At 45.1% G+C, this 20,682-nt stretch overlaps 1 protein-coding gene across 14 annotated transcripts in view; it reads left to right on the top strand.

The window, feature by feature from the left end:
* FARP2 (FERM, ARH/RhoGEF and pleckstrin domain protein 2) overlaps positions 1 to 20,682 on the top strand; it is a 213,956-nt gene that overhangs the window by 169,020 nt on the left and 24,254 nt on the right. For 13 of the 14 annotated variants that reach the window (XR_012669925.1, XR_012669926.1, XM_075132309.1 and 10 more), the window contains 3 exons: positions 7,197 to 7,286; positions 15,770 to 15,903; positions 17,063 to 17,144. Coding sequence is in view for 12 of the 14 variants with exons in the window: in XM_075132309.1 (XP_074988410.1) it covers positions 7,197 to 7,286; positions 15,770 to 15,903; positions 17,063 to 17,144 (306 nt within the window). In the remaining 2 variants the exon portion in view is untranslated. The remainder of the gene's footprint in view (positions 1 to 7,196; positions 7,287 to 15,769; positions 15,904 to 17,062; positions 17,145 to 20,682) is intronic. The other variant, XM_075132312.1, reaches the window with a different exon arrangement.

Raw genomic sequence — 20,682 nt, 5'->3', positions numbered from 1 at the left:
CTGCTAAAGCCCTGGAAATTTTTGATTTCCCATTTCCTGTTTGATCAGCATTGGGAGCGTGCCAGCTTGAGCACAGGTGATCATGGTGACTACACGCCCAAACATGCTCCAGCCTGGTCTGCACAGGAGGTGGTGGATCTCATCGCTGTGTGGGGAGAAGAGTCTGTGCAGGCAGAGCTTCGATCCAGCAGAAGAAATGCTGACATCTGTGCAGAAATAGCTCATGGAATGGGAGAGAAGGGCTAGACAAGGGACACATAGCAATGACTTGTGAAAATAAAAGAACTTCGCCAAGTGTACCAGAAGGCACGGGAGGCGAACAGTTGTTCTGGTGCTGAACCCCACACATGCCGGTTCTATAATGAGCTGCATGAGATTCTCGGGGGTGACACTACCAGTATCCCCACAAGCAACGTGGACACCTCACAGATGTGAGTGTCTAGGAACAACAAGGAGGACAATATGGTGGATGAGGAAGAGGAGGAGGAGGAGAATGGGAGCAGGCACGTGGTGGATCCATTCTCCCCAAGAGCCATGAAATATTTTTAACCCTGGAGCCCTGTGGGTCGCAGGATATCACAGTGACCAACTGTGATGCTGGGAAAGGCACCTCTGGTGAGTTCACAGTTATAATCAAAGTCCAATTAAACTTTAGCAGGCACACACATTCGGTGGTATTGCATGTTTACTGTGAAGAAAAAGTAAGCTGCTTTGGGTTTCTGCTTACAAGAGGCCGCTCCCGCTATGCAGAGGGTGGTCCCCGGAAAAGACTGTTTATGTGGACTGGGATAGCCTGGGAATCCTCCATTGATATCTCTCGGAAACTTTCATGGAGGTACTCTACAGTTCTTTGCATAAAGTTTTTGGGCAGGGAAGTCTTATTTCTTCCACCATGGTAGGACACTTTCCCATGCAACCCCTGAATTAATTCTGTGGCATCATTGCAGTACACAGCATAGCAGCATAAGGACCAGGTCTATTCCAGGACACTTGCAACATCATCTTCCTTTCCACCTCTGTTACCTGATATCACATAGGGTCACCTAGAGGAAACAGGGGAATTTCTCATTAAAAGTGATTTTACCGGAAAAGAGCATGTAGACCAACCCCCCACCACCCCATTCCGGATTGCCAAACCACGTGGCCACTAATGTGCCTTTACTGTGGTCGGCAAGTTTTTTAAGTGGCTGATAGGGGACTGGGGCCCCACATGTGAGATTCTGCAATTTGGGAGTGAAAATGTCTCTCTCCCCCCCCCAACCCTTCCTCCTGCCCCTTCATAAACAGCTTCCCATGGTGCTATGGGGAGGGGCAATTGTTTGACTAGCTACCTCTGTTCCTGTCATGAGCCTTCCATAAACTTCATTAAAAGTGCGGTCACCCATGACCTGGGGGTGGGAGCTACTCCCCATGGCTGGAACAGCAAAACGGTGCAGTGAATGGTTACAGATTCTGATTGTTATGGCTTGCACCTAGTGTAATGGGGGGGGGGGATTATGAAAACGGCCTTGCTATGGAAACATTTTATGCATGTCCCTTTCTTTTTTCCCATGACTGACAGCTGGAAATGCATCCTTAAGCATGTCATCAACACCTGAAAGCAGACTTTAGCTGATTAGAAGGAGGAGAAAGAGAACACAGGAGGACATGTTCACCGAGATAACGAACGCCTGTGGGACAGCTGACCCAGAGCTGAGAGCTTGGAGGATTTCACTGTCTGAGAAGTTAGACATGGACATGGAGAGCAGAAAAGCTTCCCATGAGCATGAGTGTGTGGCACAAGATGAGATGCTTCACATTATGAGGGACCAATCAGACATGTTGAGGCATCTGGTTGAACTGCAGGAACAGAAGCAGGAGGGTAGAGTCCCTCTGCAGACCCTGGTGGACAGCCAGCCAGTCAACATCACCTGGTGCAGAATCACCCTCCCCAAAGCGTTCCACGAGGCATGGGAGAAAAGTCCATTATCCCTTTCACTTAACGCAGGGGGTGGGTACAAGGAACAGAAGGTGCCCATTCACAGAGCTTTGATGTTGACTAGAATGCGGTGCTGTGTTACACAGCTGAAAATGTTTCTCCCGTTCCAACTTTACAACCCCTTTCCCCAAGGCTAACTTTTTTTTTCTGTTCTCCCTCTTTACTTATGTTTGTTAAATAAAGTAAATGGATTTGAGAAATAAATGTTCTTTATTGAGTGGAAGCTGTAGGCTTGGGTGGGGGTGGTGGCTTTAAAAGGCAAGTGAAGCTTTGGGAAAGCACAATGCAGACAAGAAGCTCACATTACTGTGACTCATTGTTGAAACGGCTTTCAAAGCCTTGCGGATACGTAGCACCTGGGCTTTTCTTATCGACTTGGTGTCTGGCTGCTTAAAAATGGCTGCAATGCGATCTGTCTCAACTGCGCACCCCTGTGGAAAATTTCCCCCTTTTTCTCCCCACAGATACTATGGAGCACACAGCAGGCAGCTATAACCATGGGGATGTTCTCTTCACTAAGATCCAACATTGTTTGTAAACTTCTTCAGTGCCCTTTTAAATGACCAAAGGCACATTCAACCACCATTCTGCACTTGCTGAGCCTATAGTGAACTGTTCCTTACTGTTGTCCAGACAGCCAGTGTATGGCTTCATGAGCCATGGGAGCAAGGGATAGGCTGGGTCCCCCAGGATAACTATAGGCATTTCAACGTCATCAATGTTCAGTTTGTGGTCTGGAAAGAAAGTCCCGGATTGCAGCTTTTTGAACAGACCTGAGTTCCTAAAGATGCACGTGTCATGAATCTTTCCCAACCATCCTACGTTGATGCTGGTGAAACGCCCCCTGTGATCTACCAGCACTTGTAACACCATTGAGAAGTATCCCTTTTGGTTTATGTACTCTTTGGCAAGGTGGTCTGGTGCCAAGATGGGGATATACATGTCACCTATCGCCCCAACGCAATTAAGGAACCCCATTGCAGCAAAACCATCCACTATGTCCTGCACATTTCCCAGACACACTACCCTTCATAGCAGAAGTTGATTAATGGCCCTGCACATTTGGAGCACAGCAGCTCACACAGTTGATTTACCTACCCCAAATTGATTCCCCACTGACCGGTAACTGTCTGGTGTTGCAAGCTTCCAAATAGCGATCACCACTTGCTTCTCCACTGTTAGAGGAGCTCTCATTTTTGTGTTGCTGAACTGCAGGGCAGGGGAAAGCTCTTCACAAAATTCCTGGAAGGTGGCTTTCTGCATTCAAAAGTTCTGCAGCCACTGTTTGTCATCCCATACCTGCAAAACGATGTGGTCCCCCCAATCAGTGCTTGTTTCATGGGACCAGAAACAGTGCTCAACAGAGTGCAGCTGCACTGTGACTGCCAGCAGCAACTGTGAATTGTTTTTTTTTTCAATGGCTTGCAGCAGGGCTGCTTGTAGGGCATTGCTATGTTCCACATAGCGGACCCTACTTCGCCTCTGGAAATAATGCAGGAGAAGACGCGAGGTGTTTGAGATGCTCACAGCAAGAGTGCACAACTGAGCAGGTTCCATTCTTCTGGGGTTATGGCGTACACACGGCAATTTTAAGATGCGAAAACCACTGGATTGTTTGCCATTGATTCGAGGGAGGGAGGACAGTGCATTATGGGATACTGATGCAATATTCCCATTCTCCCCTGCGACAATGTTTTGGTCCCATGAGGCATTGCACAAACTTCCCAAAGCACACTGTGGCAAATTACACTTTGGGATAGCTACCCACGATGCACTGCTTTGTGCATTGATGCAGGCACTGCTAGTGACACACTCAATCGAGACAATGAGCATGTTGTGACCATGCCCAATTGACTTAATTAATTCGGAGGCTTGAGGTCAAATCAGATCAAGTCGACTTAATTTGGTAGTGTAGACAAGCCCTAAGACAAAAGGAAAGAAGGGAATGAGTGTCACATTTATCATGCTAATAAGGTGCTTCCAAAGATTATTCACTTTTAAAATATTTTCTGGGAAAGAATCCCCAATCTCCTTCCCCATTCGTTTCCTCCCTGAAAAAATTTAGCATGTTGTTTTTTCCTCTCTCTGAACTTCTTTCCTCCTCAGTTGGATTCTGATTTGGCTGCTGCTCAGGTAAAGATAGTGATATATAGGCCAGCCTATGAGTGGTATGTACATGCATCAATCAACTGACTGACCTCTTCGACAGTTAGTGGCCTCTCTACCTGCCCTGTATGATTAAGCACAAAGCAGAGCCTAAAAAAAATAGCATCTCTTATATATATAACCCTGTCTAAAAGCCTGTTTGATTTATTTCTTCCACTTCTTGGGTCCCAGTTTGTGTTCAAATAATTGAAATCTCTCATTAATACCATTATGTTCCTTTTGCAAAGCTTTTTAATTTTTGCTGACTTTTCTATTGCTCCTTCTGATGAAGCATCTTATAGCAAGCTCCTCTGTCAACTTATTTCCTTTATTGCATTTAATCTCAAAATAAAATAATTCTACCTCATCCAGAGTGGTCTCACCAATCTCCCTATTTCACTGCTTCCTTCCTTTACATATAAGTTACTTATCCTGTCCTGCCCCTTCTCATCTGAACAATATATCTTTCAGTATTAACAATGTTGTTGCTCTCCAAGTATGTCTCTTCCTTGCATTCATTTATCATCCTCCAAATTAGTGCTGGCATATAATAATTTTGGAAGGCACCTGCACTACCCCCCTACATCTTTCCTCCTTCCCTGACATCTCCATCTCTATTCTTCCTTCACTTCTCCTTTCCAAACCACCCTCTTCCCCACACATGCTCAGTTTTCCTTTCTTACTCACTTACCCCAGGTTCTTCTGTCTTTCCATTGAGACCACAGCAGGCTTGAAAACCCTCCTTGTATGGCTGGGGGTGGAGGGGGGTGGGGAGAATTGCAAAGGAGAGAAAAAAGAAAAGGAGTACTTGTGGCACCTTAGAGACTAACCAATTTATTTGAGCATAAGCTTTCGTGAGCTACAGCTCACTTCATCGGATGCATACTGTGGAAAATACAGAAGATGTTTTTATACACACAAACCATGAAAAAATGGGTGTTTATCACTACAAAAGGTTTTCTCTCCCCCCACCCCACTCTCCTGCTGGTAATAGCTTGTGTAAAGTGATCACTCTCCTTACAATGTGTATGATAATCAAGGTGGGCCATTTCCAGTACAAATCCAGGTTTTCTCCCCACCCCCCCACAAACCCACTCTCTTGTTGGTAATAGCTTATCTAAAGTGATCACTTTCCTTACAATGTGTATGATCATCAAGGTGGGCCATTTCCAGCACAAAAGGGGGTGGGAGAAAACCTGTATTTGTGCTGGAAATGGCCCACCTTGATGATCATACACATTGTAAGGAGAGTGATCATTTTACATAAGCTATTACCAGCAGGAGGGTGGGGTGGGGGGAGAGAAAACCTTTTGTAGTGATAAACACCCATTTTTTCATGGTTTGTGTGTATAAAAACATCTTCTGTATTTTCCACAGTATGCATCCGATGAAGTGAGCTGTAGCTCACGAAAGCTTATGCTCAAATAAATTGGTTAGTCTCTAAGGTGCCACAAGTACTCCTTTTCTTTTTGCGAATACAGACTAACACGGCTGTTACTCTGAAAGGAGAGAAAGGAGCCTGGAGGCCCAAAGAACCTCCCGTAGGTAGGTGGGTGGCCAAGATGGGACTTGCAGCAGCCTGTAGATGAGGTAAGTGGCAGCTGCTGGGAGACCAGCGTTGAGAAAAGCGGAGCAGAGCTGTCTGGTCAGCCAGGCTCGAGGGACCTGCTGTGCAGAAGCTCACAGCACAGCAGTACCATTGGTGCAGAGGTCAAAGGCAGGCTGTTCCATCTGGTACTCCTTTTGTCACTGCCTTTGTCACCTACGCTGAATGCATTGCTGACATCACACGACCATTCCTAGGAGCACCCTGTGCATAGTTTGCATGTCCCTAAGTGGATCTCAGCTCACAATAGTCACTTTGACTTTTTCTGCTTTGACAAATCTATGACTTTTCCTAAAATTTACTCCTATAAACTTAGAGCCCTAATTGTGTTCTGTGATATACTGAGCACTCACAGTAACTATGGCAGTGATGAGTAGATGTGAACACCTCTAGCACAATATTTACTTGTAATTTAAAGAGCGGAATAATGAAGATGACTGGATTGTACAAAATGGCATCTTGTTTCTCTTCGCAGAAATTATTCTAGCAATGTATAAGGAATTAGTAAGGCCACATTTGAAATGTGATGTATTGTTCAACCTGTTTATAAATAGAATATTTTTAGAAATGAAAAAAAGTACAACAGAAGGGAGTCAGAAAGTTAAAGGAACTATGAGATCTCTGTTGTTCAGAGAGGTTAGAGAAACTATGGTGTACTGTGGAAAGACTGTTTATGAGAGGGAGCCCTACTGAGGTTTTACTGTTTTTTGACGGGAATAGAAAATTGATAAAATAAGACTCTTTAGGTTAATGTCAGGTAAAATTATGCAAGATGATTATAGGTGTCTAAAGTAAAGCTACCAAAGGACCAGATTCTGATGCCTTATTCACGTTGACTAGTTTCTTATTCCGCAAGTGATCCCATTGAAGTTTAATGGGATGACTCCTGGAGGAAAGCACTCCTGAACTGGAGTAAGGGTATTAGAAATTACAAGAATTTGAGAATTTCTTTACATCAGTAGGAGTCAAGAGCTTTACTAATTAGTGTCACCTTTGAGTAAATGAAAGCAGAGTGATTCGGAAGCTGACAAAACACTGATGCTGTTGTATTAGAAACACAAGTCGTACTTAAATTTATTACAGAATCGTTTAAAATCTGTCAAAGCTGAAAAAATACCTTTCCCACTTTTGTAAAGTGCTTTGAGATTTTGGAATGAAAAGCGCTATCTAAGTGTAAGTGGTATTGTTATCTAATTTAGTTTAGAGGTTTCTTTTAGACTCAAATAAAAAATACTTTACAACAAATTTGTTTGTTTGAGAAATCCAACACTGATCTGGCTACCAGTGCTCTGGAAATGAAACATTCCATTTTCGGAGCAGGAGGTAACAGTTTTGCCAAAGTACCATTGCTTGAATTCTCCCCAGAGAGATACAGTAACTGGTTGAAAGTGAGTTCATGATTAAACATAAGAAATGTAATATATGTATGTTTGTTTAATTCTAATTGGTAGTTTTCTTTTCTTTCAGCAATGTCCAACAGACAAGGTGTATTTCATAGCAAAGGAGATTCTTGCTACTGAACGGACATATGTGAAAGACCTAGAAGTTATTACAGTAGTAAGAGTGTTAAACTTTCTTTAATGTTCTTGTTCCTCAGACCAGGTTTTTAACCATTAACTTGAAAAAATAGAAATTCTTCTTTGAGTGCTGTCCCTGTGGGTGCTCCACTTCAGGTGTTGGTGCATCCTGGCACCGTCCATTGGAGATTTATGGTAGCAGTGTCCGTGTGGGTCGCATGTGCGCAGTAGGCATCTTGCTGTGCCATTGGTGCCATGTCTAGCGCGCGCATGACCTGAGCCATCCAGTTCCTTCTCAGCCATCCTCTGCTGAAGACTGAGCTCAGGGGCACTGTTCATCACTCTCGCCAAACTTTTAAAAATAGCAGTTTAAGTAGTTAGTCTTTCTAACAGTTGTAATTAGAGTTAGTGATAGTTTTAGTAAAACAAAAAAAAACGTTTATGTTCCCAGTTTACCCTCCCCGTAGTTTCCCCACACCGAAGTCAGTTAACCGTTAAGATGCCTGACTCCCCAGGCTTTAAGCCTCTTTTCCTCTTGCCGCGAAGCAGTGCCTGTTTTGGACGGACACTGTGTGTGTGTCCGAAGTCTTCAGGAGGCGCATATCCTGCAAAAGTGCACCCACTGCAGTAATCAGAAAGTGAGAGCCGTGCGTGACTGAAATCTCTGCTTGAAAATGATACTGATGGAGAAATCTCTCCAACCAGAGACAGACCAACAGACCTCCTCTCCGGGCACCCCCCGCCCATCCCCCTGCAGGGACAGGAGACGTACCTCCTTCTAAAAGACTGAGGAAGAGGGTGCAGGCGTCTATGCAGAGAGCACCGCAGAAACATAGGTGGTCTCCTGCCAGGTCACTACTGACACATGCTCAAGTGAGCACCTACGATGCTCCAGGCACCACCGAGTCCCGAGCGAAGGAGACAGAGTCAAGGCACAGACAGCGAGGTGTCTCCTCCACAGCACCGAATTCACCCATAAGAGACTCGGTACCAAGCATCTCCTCAGGCACCATGCCCCCCACACCTCCTCCCCACAGCACCAACATCGCAGTCGGCACTGGTTGAGAAAACCAAGTCGGCACTGACCGTGCCAACTAAACCAACACAACAACTGATGGCACCGGTGTCATCATCGATAAGAGTGCCCTGACGGTACCGATATCAGAATCATCACAGAATCTACTGCAACAGAGTGACTTAACTGTCTCGTAGGCACCGCCGTCCCCACTATTCGGTACTGAGGGCTCTCCTGTAAGTTATAGAGGAGATCGCCATACTGCTCATGACGCAGTACACTTGTCCAGTGAAGATGATGATGATGTGCAGGAACCATTCACTTTCTCACTGCACCACTCATCACCGAAAGACCACTGACCATCCTGGAGCCAGATGGGGCCCAAATACTCTTAAAACCATTTGGTTCAACCGTGATACGGACTGCAGTGGATGCATCCACTGATGGCCTTCCCAATGCAATGGACACATTGGGAACCCTGGGCAACTTACTGGGGCCCCCACTCCAGGCCATCCATGGCGCATAGAGGCAAGCTGAGGTCTAATCCCAAGTCTCCCATCCCACAGCCAAGTGAGGATCAGGATGTTGGGGTTAACACAGAAACAGGCACTGATCAGGAAGCGACATCTCCTGCTCACAGTTCTTCCTCCTGCCTGGATGAGGTAATCATGCCACCACCGCCTACCTTGGCAGATGACTTCAAACAGTTTCAGGAACAGTTTAAGCAAGTCGACCAAAGCCAGGACATCCCATTGGAGGAAGTGCAGACAAACCAGCACAAGTTGGTACAAATGTTACAACCTTCATCTACTTCCAAAATTGCATCATTGATGGGCAGAGCAATTTTGGAACCAGCAGAAACAGTCTGGCAGACACTGGCCGCAATTTCTCCGACATGCAAAAGGGCAGATAGAAAGTGATATGTGGGTGGACTTGCTCTTCTTGCTCCTACCTCCCAACTCCTTGGTAGTTGATGCCGCTAATCAGTGTGGCAAACAACAACAGTTTAGATCGACCCCATAAGATAAAGAACCACAAAAGGCTCAACATCTTCGGGCGAAAAATTTACTCCTCAGCGACATTACAGTTCCAAATCGCCAACTATTTGGTCTTGCTGGCTAAATAAAATTATGATAATTATGGGAAACTTAGCTTGTTCTCAGTGGAGCTCCCCAAGCAGAAACAATCACAATTTCAGGCCATTGTAAATGAGGGTCAACTCATAGCTAAAACAGCCCTCCAAGTGTCTTTGGACATCATGGCCAGGGCAGCCAGAACCATGGCCACGGCTGTAGTTATGCACCAGGTATCCTGGCTACAATCCTCTGGCATACCTAAAGAACTCCAATCCAAGGTCAAGGACCTACCTTTCGACCGAGAGAAACTATTTTTGGCCAAGATGGACGAGGTGCTCCACTCAGTGAAAGATTCTCAAGCCACTCTTTGCAATTTGGGGATCTACACTCCGCCTGCGAAGAGAAGATGATGCCAGCCTTATAAATGGAACAAGGATTCCTCTTTCAACCGACAGCAACAGAGGCAATTCAAGAATCAAAGACAATGCCTATGTTTGCAGGGACGGAGAACACCTCAATCTCAACCACTGACTTCTCAAACAGTTCCACTCAAACAACAATTTTGAAGTTTTGGTTGAGGGTGTGGATGACCTCCCTCACCAGGCAGTGCTTATACCAGATCTGTCCCCATGCTTTGGTCACCAGCTTTACCCATTCTACCACATCTGGGCGTTAATAACCATGGACCAATGGGTGTTTTAGAGATCGTAGGATTGGATATACCATCTCATTTACCTCCCGACCATCTTCAGGGAACCTTCTCACAAGCACCTGTTGTGGCAAGAAGTCAATCATTTTCTACAACTAGGTGCCGTGGAATGAGTACCTTAACAGTATGGGGGAAGGGATTCTACTCCCAGTACTCCTTGACCCAGAATAAGAACGGGGCAAGGAGACCTATCTTGGATCTCAGGAAGCTCAACAAGTTTGTACGCATTCAAAAGTTCAAGATGATCACATTGGCACGATACTTCCAGCACTGCAAAAGGGAGACTTGTTTTCAGCCTTCGACTTCCAAGATACATATTTTAATATTGCCATACACCCTGCTCACAGGAAATTTCTGTGATTCTCAGTAGGACACAAACATTTCCAGTACATAGTACTACCATTCGGCTTATCTACTGCACCAAGAGTTTTCTCCAAAACCCTAGCGGTAGTAGCGGCACATCTACACAAACAGGGAATTATGATCTTTCCTTACCTGGATGATTGCCTTCTCAAAGGCCCAACTCAACAAGAAGCACTGGGCACAGTCCAGACGACAGTAGCACTCTTCAGGGATCTAGGGCTACAGATAAATGAAAGAAAATTCAATCTAATTCCTGTTCAGCAATTGGACTTCATTGGGGTGCATCTCAATGCCATAGAAGCCAAGGCATCCCTGCCCCTGAACAGATTTGCAACTCTGACAAACCTTATCTCAGCGGTAAGAGTCAGCCCCCAAATAGCAGTTCGTACTGTCCTGCAACTGCTAGGACACATGGCAGCCTCAGTGTTTGAGGTACAACATGCAGGACTACATATGCCCTGCCTACAGGGCTGGTTACACTCTGTCATAAATATAGAGGAAAGAGTAGCATAAAATCCCTCCTTGGCAGCTGTACTGAATTGCCTTACCTGTAAGGGGTTAAACAGTTCAAATAACCTAGTTGGCACCTAACCAGAAGGACCAATGAGGAAAGAAGATACTTTCAAGTCTGGGGGGGAAGGATTTGTTTGTTTGTTCTCTTTGTTGTTCCCTCTCTGGACGGAGAGAGAAGCCAAGCAGGTACAGCATATCCTGAAAATATACCTGGAATAATCCATCTAAAATCACAGAAATTGTAAGTAAGGCAAGGAAATGCGTCAGGTTATCTTTTGTTTTAGCTTGTGAATTTTTCCTATGTACAGAGGTAGTTTTATTCCTGTTTTTGTAACTGTGAAGGTGAGCCTAGAGGGGAATCCTCTGTGTTTTAAATCTTTTTCTTACCCTGTAAAGTTCCCTTCCATTATGATTTTGCAGGTGTGATTCTTTTACTTTTTTCTTTATAATAGAGTTCTTCTTTTAAGAATCTGATTGATTTTTAGTGTCCTGAAGAAAAGGGCCTGGTCTGTGCTCACATTACTCAGGCAATTGGCTGTATATTATTCTCAAGCCTCCCCAGGAAAGGGAGTGAAAGGGCTTGGGGGGATATTTTGCGAGGATAGGGATTCCAAGTGACCCTGCCCTGAATTTTTGTGTAAATTATTTGGTGGTGGCAACAATACCATCCAAGGACAAGGAAAGGAATTTGTGCCTTGGGGAAGTTTTAACCTAAGATGGTAGAATATTAGCTTAGGGGGGGTCTTTCAGAGTGGGGGGGAACCCTGACAAACTCCGTATACATACCCAGCAAGCACAGACTGCACAAATGACTTACAGTACCACCCCGTATCCTGGACTCTTTACACTAGTGGACAAGACCAGCAAATGTATGCATGGACATCCTGTTCCAACAGGAACCCACATCAATAGTAATCATGACAGATGCTTCGCTGATAGGCTGGGGCACCCACATGCATCAGCACATGGTTCCAGGCAAATGGTCTTTTGCAGAGTCTCAGCTACACATCAAAATACTAGAGCTATGCATGGTCCGCAGTGCCAGCAGACACTTCCTGCCTCACATAAACAACGAATCAATTCGCATAATGACTGACAACATTGCCTGCATGTTTTACATCAGTTGCCAAGGGGGTCATCAATCTCATTCATTATGCACCGAAACCATGAAACTGTGGAACTGGTGCATACACCACAACATAAACATTTCAACATCCTACCTTCCTGGCTGTCAGAACACGAAGGCAGTGGTGAGCTGGAGCTGATTCGCACCGGTTCGCTAGAACCGGTCGTTAAATTTAGAAGCCCTTTTAGAACAGCTGATTCGCAGGAAGCCGGGGGAGAGGGGCATGGAGAAGCAGAGCGGGGCGGTGTGTTCAGGGGAGGAGGCGGAGCAGAGGTGAGGTGAGGTGAGCTGGGGCCAGGCTTGGGGTGGGGAGCTGCCAGTGGGTGCTCTGCACCCACCAATTTTCCCCGTGGGTGCTCCAGCCCCGGACCACCCAGGGAGTCAGCGCCTAAGACGCCACTTTTGATATGATCAGTCGGGGAGCAGCCGCTCCCCCTGCTCCCCCCCAGATATGCTTCCCCGCCCCTAGGAGCCAGAGGGACCTGTCGGATGCTTCCTAGGAGCTGCCCCAGGTAAACACCGCTGGGACTCCACACCTTGCCCCCCAGCAGGTGCCTCTGGCTCTTGGGGGAGGGGTGGGCACCCACTACGGTGGCCCACGAGACCCTCCTGCCCGGTTCTGGGGGCAGTCAGGGGACAGGGAAAGGGGATGGATGGGACAGGGGTCCTCGGGGGTGGGGGTGGGCAACGACCCCCTCATGGGGTGAGGAGGGAACCCGTTGTTAAGATTTTGGCAGCTCATCACTGCACGAAGGTAGACACGCTCAGCAGATACTTCTCTTGAGACCACAAATGGGAAATGAACGAAGGAGTCCTGCTATCCATATTCTGCCAGTGGGGCATTCCCCTCATTGACCTGTTCGCATCGCCAACAAACCACAAATGTGCAATGTTCTGCTCGAGAGCAGGAATGGGACCACAGTCACTGGGGGACGCCTTCCTCATCAAATGGGATGTACAACTCATGTACATGTTCCCACCGATTCCCCTAATATCATGTGTGGTACACAAGATATGCCTAGACAAGGCCAAGGTCATCTTCAGAGTCCTGGTGTAGTCCAGGCAAGCATGGTAGGGATATGGCGCACATGGCGATATGTGCCCCTGATGCACATGGCGATATGTGCCTCTCAAGCTCTCCCTTGCCAAATGGACCCACTGACTCAGAACAATGGTCGCACTCTTCACCCAAATCTGGAGAAACTCCATCTACAAATGTGGTTCCTGCATGGTTCCATTATGGCGAACTAGCCTGCTCGGAACAAGTCAAACATGTATTACTAAACAGCAGGAAAGCGACCACGTGTAATACTTACCTTCAAAAATGGAAGAGATTCTCCTCCTGGTGTCAAGAAAAACACATACCGGCCTCCACAACACTGCTACCATTAGTGCTGGAATACCTGCTGGAGCTGAAATGCTCGGGTTTAGCAACAAGCTCAATGGAAGTCCACCTTGCGGCCATTAGAGCATTCCATCATAAGATTGATGGGACCTCAGTCTTCGCTCACCCCATCGTAAATGCTTCCTCAGGGGTCTCCAGAACATTTACCCAGAGGTTTGCCAACCTACTCCGGCCTGGGACCTCAGTCTGGTATTGAAAGGACTCACCAGAACACCATTTGAGCCACCTGTTCCCTCCTACACTTGGTCACTATTGCTTCTGCCAGAAGGATGAGTGAGATAGGGGTTCTCATGGCCGATCCTCCTTACACAATATTCTTCAAAGACAAGGTCATGCTACGTCCGCACCCAAATTTTCTACCAAAGGTAACATCATCCTTTCATATGAACCAACCAATCCATCTTCCTACGTTCTATCCCAAGCCTCATGAGACTCCAGCAGAGACTGTCTTGCATACATTGGACATCAAGGGCCATTAGCGTTTTACCTGGAAAGGACCAAACCTTTCCAGAAATCTCCTAGACTTTTTTCATTTCTACTACCAAGTGTTTGAAAGGCTGTGCAATATCCACTCACTGTCTAAATGAATCTCTACATGCATTCAACATTTGCTGTCATATTCGGAATGCGGACTCTTCTACCCACATCAGAGTGCATTCCACAGGATCAGTTTCAACCTCTATAGCGTTCCTAAACAATGTTCCAATACTAGAGATTTGTAGGGTGGCCACTTGGACCTCTGTCCACACATTCACTGAGCCCTATGCAATCACACAAGATTCCAGGGCTGATGCCATAGCTGGCCTAAGCATACTTACCTCTATGACTCAAATGAACCTGAAGTTCCTCCTGCCTTCCGAGGGGCACTGCTTTACAGTCACCTGAATTGGAGCACCCACAGCACTCAAAGAAGAAGAGAGGGTTACTCACCTTGTGCAGTAACTGAGGTTCTTCAAAATGTGTGTCCCCGTGGGTGCTCCATTACCCACCCTCCTCACCTCTACTTTGGAGTTCGTCGCTAGGACTCTGTAATAGAGAAGGAAATGGAGGGCTTGGGTTGTAAGCATGCTAGACGCGGAACCAACGGCACCACATGATGCCTACTGCGCACGCACAAACTGTGAGGACACTGCTACCATAAGTCTCCGGTTGATGGTGCCAAGACGCATCGATATCTGAAGTGGAGCACCCACAGGGACACACATCTCGAAGAAACTCAGTTACTGCACAAGGTAACTGTTTGGGAGTCACCTACAGTGGAGCATCCATAGGGACACTACCCGAAGACAAAGAAGAAGTTACTCACTTTGTGCAGTAACGATGGTTCTTTGAGATGTTTGTCTCCATGGGTGCTCCACATCCTACCCTCCTACCCTCTACTTTGGAGTTTCGCTAATAAACACTGTGGTAGCGAAGGTACTGAGAGGGAAATGCCTGCGCATGTTAGCTGGCCTCATGGTGGGTGAGGCAATGCACATGTGTGGATGGGACGGACTGCTATTGAAATTCTCTGATCGGCAGCGTGGGGATGCATGCACACCTACAGTGAAGCACCCATAGGGGGGACATATCTCAAAGAACCATCATTACTGCACAATGTGAGTAACTTCCTCTTCTTTCACCTGAGAAATTCTAAACTGTACATAAGATAACTGAAATACCTGGCTCCTCAAAGACATAAGGTATGTTCCCTTCCTCCCTGTGAAAACACTGAGAACTAAAGATATTAAGAAAAAATATATAATACAAAGCAAAATGTCTCCAACTGCTGAATAACTCAGTTTACTGTTACAAGCTTTACAAAAGAACCATTACATTAGTGCTGAAATAAAAGCAGTTATACAACACTGGTTGTGGGAAAGTTACCTAGGGAGGTGGTAGAATCTCCTTCCTTAGAAGTTTTTAAGGTCAGGCTTGACAAAGCCCTGGCTGGGATGATTTAATTGGGGATTGGTCCTGCTTTGAGCAGGGGGTTGGACTAGATGACCTCTTGAGGTCCCTTCCAATCCTGATATTCTATGATTCTATGAAAGTTCCAGAATCACATAATTTACTATGGTTGTAGAATGGTCTATCTGCATCTTGCCACTGGAACATGGAATATGCCTATGGCTGGGGCCAAATGACTTGTTTCAAGTTTTTGAAGCTTGACGAGGAGAGAAATTGCATCTTTCTTTATATTCTTTAGATGATCTCTTCCCTAGATGTTTCCCCTTCCCTCCTGCTCTGTCTCTCCTCGTATCTTCAGGAGCTAAAATTCAGATTGTCTGTTAATAACATTTGACAAATGATCGTTATTTATATTTTCTCCTGCAGTGGTTCCGCAGTGCAGTCATCAAGGAGAACGCCATGCCTGAAGGTCTGATGACACTGCTCTTCTCTAACATAGATCCAATCTATGAGTTTCACCGAAGTTTCCTGAAAGAAATGGAGCAAAGGCTAGCACTCTGGTAAGAATTAATAGAGCCGTATGCTCAGGCGAAGGCTGTAGATGATCCTTCAAATCTGTACAATTTGGCACTTCTGAAACTGTGTAAAAGGAATAAATGAAGAGGTGTTTTTAAAAATATAAATTATGGCAGGGAAAAAACTACAGCTGGAATACTCTTAAAAGGCCACAGTTTCATGCATTGTCCCCACAATCCCTCAGATTTGTACATGTAAATTATATAATGGCATGCCTGACCACACTTTTTGTGTATAGTTATGTACTCAGCACGCACAGATGTGAGTTTTTTGTAGCAGAACCTATTGCTCCCTGTTTCAAAATTTTGACCCCGTTTTCCTGGCCCTAGCAAAGAGAAGAAACACAAGGTCAAAAAGATAATAGTACATGTTTTTTGGGGTATTTTACTTTGTCTGGTTAAAGTAACTGGAAAACAAATGTTTCTATGAATAAAAAATGCATAAGCAAAGCTATTATTTCTTACAGAACAGCTTTTCTGATTTTAGAGAAGGGATTCCAGGACCAATGACCTTTGTGTTATTTTCTGTAGCCCGAGACATAGCATACTGGAATCCAACTAGCCATCATAGGTCCAATGTGCTACGTTCTGTTCATGGAATTTAATTGATTTAGTGATTTTTCTACCTCTTTATAGTAGCAAACCAAATTTTCCCTTTGTAGACCATGGATTTCATGACTTGGTGGTTGTGCCTCAGCTTGTGAAGATTATGCCATAGAGGGCATAAGCCATATAATTGTATTCGGTTACAGCAGCCTAGTTCTGAAAGAGCAGAAGTGAACAAATACAGTGTACAAAAACTAACAAAAATAACTCAAACTCAGATGTACCCTGTCAAGACTATTTTTACAAATCTCTGAACAGTTATACTAACCTCATCATGGAGTTAATTTCTGATCCTTTCCTCATGTGATTGTGGGGTAGGTGTGGTTGTGGTTGGTTGTCCTTTTTTGTGGCCGCCATATTTGCTGTTCCCCATTATTTCAACTGAAGTAGGAAGCATGGGGAGATGGATGGCAAGGCAGAATACTAGTCTTGTCTCCTTTTGTTATCCAAAAGTCATCTTTAGTACACTCAAAAAATTGTGTATCCAGGGCCCTCATCTTAGTACAGTTTCTCATTCCATTGTTTGTGTTTATTTCAGGGAAGGACGATCCAACGCTTATGTGAAAGGAGATTGTCAACGGATTGGAGATGTCATGCTGAGGAACATGTGCATGCTGAAGGTAGAAGAATTGACTCTTGACATTCTGAGATTTTAAGTTCAGCATCACTTATTGACAGGGTAGTAGTTCCAGTTGTAGCATTTTCACCCAACTCAGTGATGTGTAAATTAATTGATTATGGTTTGTAAATTACTTTAAAACCAAATTTAACAGGAGACTATTTGCAGCAACTAACACTGCCATTGTATTTTATTCCACCTACATCTAAGACCAGATAAGAGCTGGCTGCTTAGAAGACTAAGCATTTGTCTGCATGAGGAGATTAAATAGCATAGATATAAAGGAACAATTATTCCACTATAGTGATGCCAGTATAACTCTGCTCTTTTTTTTTAAACTCTGGAGTAATTATTCTGGAATGAAATAATTTTTATTTGGGAATAGTGTTCACACACAGTTATACCAGCATAGTTGTAGCAAAATAATTATTCCACTATAGCTATACTGGTCAATTTCCCCATGTAGACAAGTCCTAAGAAAGAAAATTCCCAGGACACCTCTGCCTGTTCTGGTCATTCCATAGTTGCAATTGCTGTTTTCATATTGGGGTATTTTGATGTCCCTCAGTCATGTTCTTTTCATTTTTCTTATCCACAATATACTGTGGAAAAGTAACAGTATACTGGGTTCTTCAGTCATTGGAGTTATCCATATCTGCCTTTTTGATCTATCTTTAGTTTGTTTTTATAACATGAACTGTAAGAGATGGTTAAAAATACCATGGTTTTGATGCAACCAGTCTCTACCATAGTAACTAATTTCTACAGAATTTTTTATCCTCTGTCTCAGTGAACATCTGGTTTTGTTTGATTTTTGTGGTGTGTGTGGGAGGGGTGTCAGTCCCGCTGTCTTTAAACTACCTTAACTTTGGGTTCCATTCCAGGTTCTGGAGAGGAGTCTTTACTATAGTGGGCACAAATCCTTTTGCCAGTCTCTTCCATACTCCTGAATCCTCGACCCTGTCTCCACCCCTCTGAGTTCTAGTCTCTCTCGGGCTTGCAGTCAGTCCCAAAGCTTACTCTGCTTAAACTGGTTTTTCATTTGCTTGCAACCTTTACACATGTCCACATTGCCAGTACTAGCTCCTTTCTCTTTGATTGTTAAATATTATGTAAACTCTTCGTAGATTGTAAATTGTAACTACTACTAAGCAGCAATAGCAACTGTATTGTAACTTTTTAATTTTTTCTTTCCAGATTCATGTTACTGTTTTGTATGGCATATACTCAAAAATTAGGAAACACCAGAATTAAGGCTGCCTCTGCAACCCTAATTCAGCCCCCTTGTGTTATATGCATTATGATAGTCATTAATTATCTGATCACATACTGTTTTTTCCACAGGATGCCTGCCTCATTCAGGGCACAGGATGGCTCTCTTAATGAACAATTATTCAGTATTTCCTTTTATCCTTGTTGTTTAATATATGGCCCCAGGCCATCCTGTGAGATGGAGGGTCATCTGCATTTTAGAAATTGGGAACTGAGTCACAGAGAAATAAATATGAAAAATATCTCTTAATTTTGGAATGTCCCATTTGAAATACCTTGGACCTAATTTTTCAGCATAATTGGCATCATATATCACTTTATATAGAATCATAGAAGATTAAGGTTGGAAGAGACCTCAGGAGGCCATCTAGTCCAACCCCTTGCTCAAAGGAGGACCAACCCCAACTAAATCATCCCAGCCAGGGCTTTGTCAGGCCGGGCCTTAAAAACCTCTAAGGATGGAGATTCCACCACCTCCCTAAGTAACCAATTCCAGTGCTTCAGCACCCTCCTAGTGAAATAGTGTTTCCTAATATCCAACCTAGACCTCCCCCACTGCAACTTGAGACCATTGCTTCCTGTTCTGTCATCTGCCACCACTAAAAACAGCCTAGCTCCATTCTCTTTGGAACCCCACTTCAGGTAGTTGAAGGCTCTTCCCCCTTTTAGTTAGGTGCATCCCATCTCTTCCTAGCTATCCTCCTTCCTGGAACAACATCCCATGGTTGAAGAATCCAAAGCCCTCCTTCTGACACCACCTGTGTAACCACGCATTTACCTCCACAATTCCATAGTCCCTACCTGGGCCTTTTCCTTCAACAGGGAGGATGGACAAGAACACAACTTGCGCCTCAGACTCCTTTATCCTTCTTCCCAGAGCCACATAGTCTGCAGTGACCCGCTCAAGGTCATTCTTGGCAGTATCATTGGTGCCCATGTGGAGAAGTAGGAAGGGGTAGTGGTCTGAGGGCTTGAACAGTCTCGGCAGACACTCAGTCACATCCTGAATTCTAGCTCCAGACAAGCAGCACACTACTCAAGTCTCCTGGTCTGGACAGGAGGCAGATGGATGACTCCATCCCTCTTAGGAGGGACTTCGTGACCACCACCACCCGTCTCCTCCTCTTGGGAGTGGTGGTCGTGGAACCCCCATCTCTAGGACAATGCATCCCATGCCTTCTGGTCAATGGGGTCTCCTTCTGATCTCTTCCCTCAGATGACTCTTCCAAACCATTCTCCGCCATAGTACCTGGGCAGAGAGCCTCCATCTGCTTTGGGGGTACGTGGGTTCTCCTCTTTCTTCTTTTGGAGGTCACATGCCACCAATTTTCTTCCACGTTCTGCACTGCCCTCTCTGATTCTTCAGCATGCTGTGCCTGCAGTACCAAATGCTGACTTCTGTCAAGAAAATCTTCATTTTCTCTGATGCAACGCGGGGTTGATACTTGGGTCTCTAGTTCTTTAACCTTCTTTTCCAATATAGAGACCAACTTGCACTTCGTACAGACGAAGTTGATTCTACCCTCTGCGAGAAAGACAAACTATATGCTATATGTTCAAAGCACTGCTCCCATTGACTTCAGTTGCAGCTGAGTGGTTAGCACTTCTGTAACCCACATCCCAGGGTCTCAAGTCAGACACCCAGAAAATGAAGAACATGCCATCAGTGATCACCTATCAAAAGTTTGGTTTAAGTGACTTGCCCAGCATCACATTGGAACTCTGTGTCAGAGGCAGGGATAGAATCCAGTTCTCCAAGGCAGCATTCAAATGCCCTAGCCATGAGACCCTCCTTTTTCCCCCTACAATCCCACGCCTCATTGCTACATACCATACAAATTCTGCAACAAATGAAGCAAGGATCCTACAGACAACAGCCTCCTTGGCCATACAGTGCTAATGCATCCCCAGATCAGGCCCAGCCTGTGCACCAAATGAGGCAGGTGTCCTGTGGAAAAAACAGTATGTGAACAGATAATTAAAGACTTTATCATAATGAATATACACAAGGGAGGCAAATTGTATAGGCTGAGATTCAGGAATCTTGGGTTCTATTTCAAGTTCGGGAGGGGAGTGTTCTCTATCCTCTCTGGTCCCCTTCTGCCCCAACCTCTCCAACCTGTCCTTGGTCTGATCTCTTCCACACCCCTGGTTCCTTATCCCAATTTCCTCACCTTAGGCTTCTCATCACGGACCTAGTTGTCTTGCCCACCACGTCTCTCCCTTTTGGGCTCACTGTCAGAGTCCCAATCTCACCCCCACCCCAA

This window comes from Caretta caretta, chromosome 9 (assembly GCF_965140235.1).
Source record: "Caretta caretta isolate rCarCar2 chromosome 9, rCarCar1.hap1, whole genome shotgun sequence".
In the NCBI taxonomy this organism is placed as follows: domain Eukaryota; kingdom Metazoa; phylum Chordata; order Testudines; family Cheloniidae; genus Caretta; species Caretta caretta.
The sequence above is the reverse complement of the archived record's forward strand: the minus strand, read 5'-3'. Positions and strand labels throughout refer to the sequence as shown.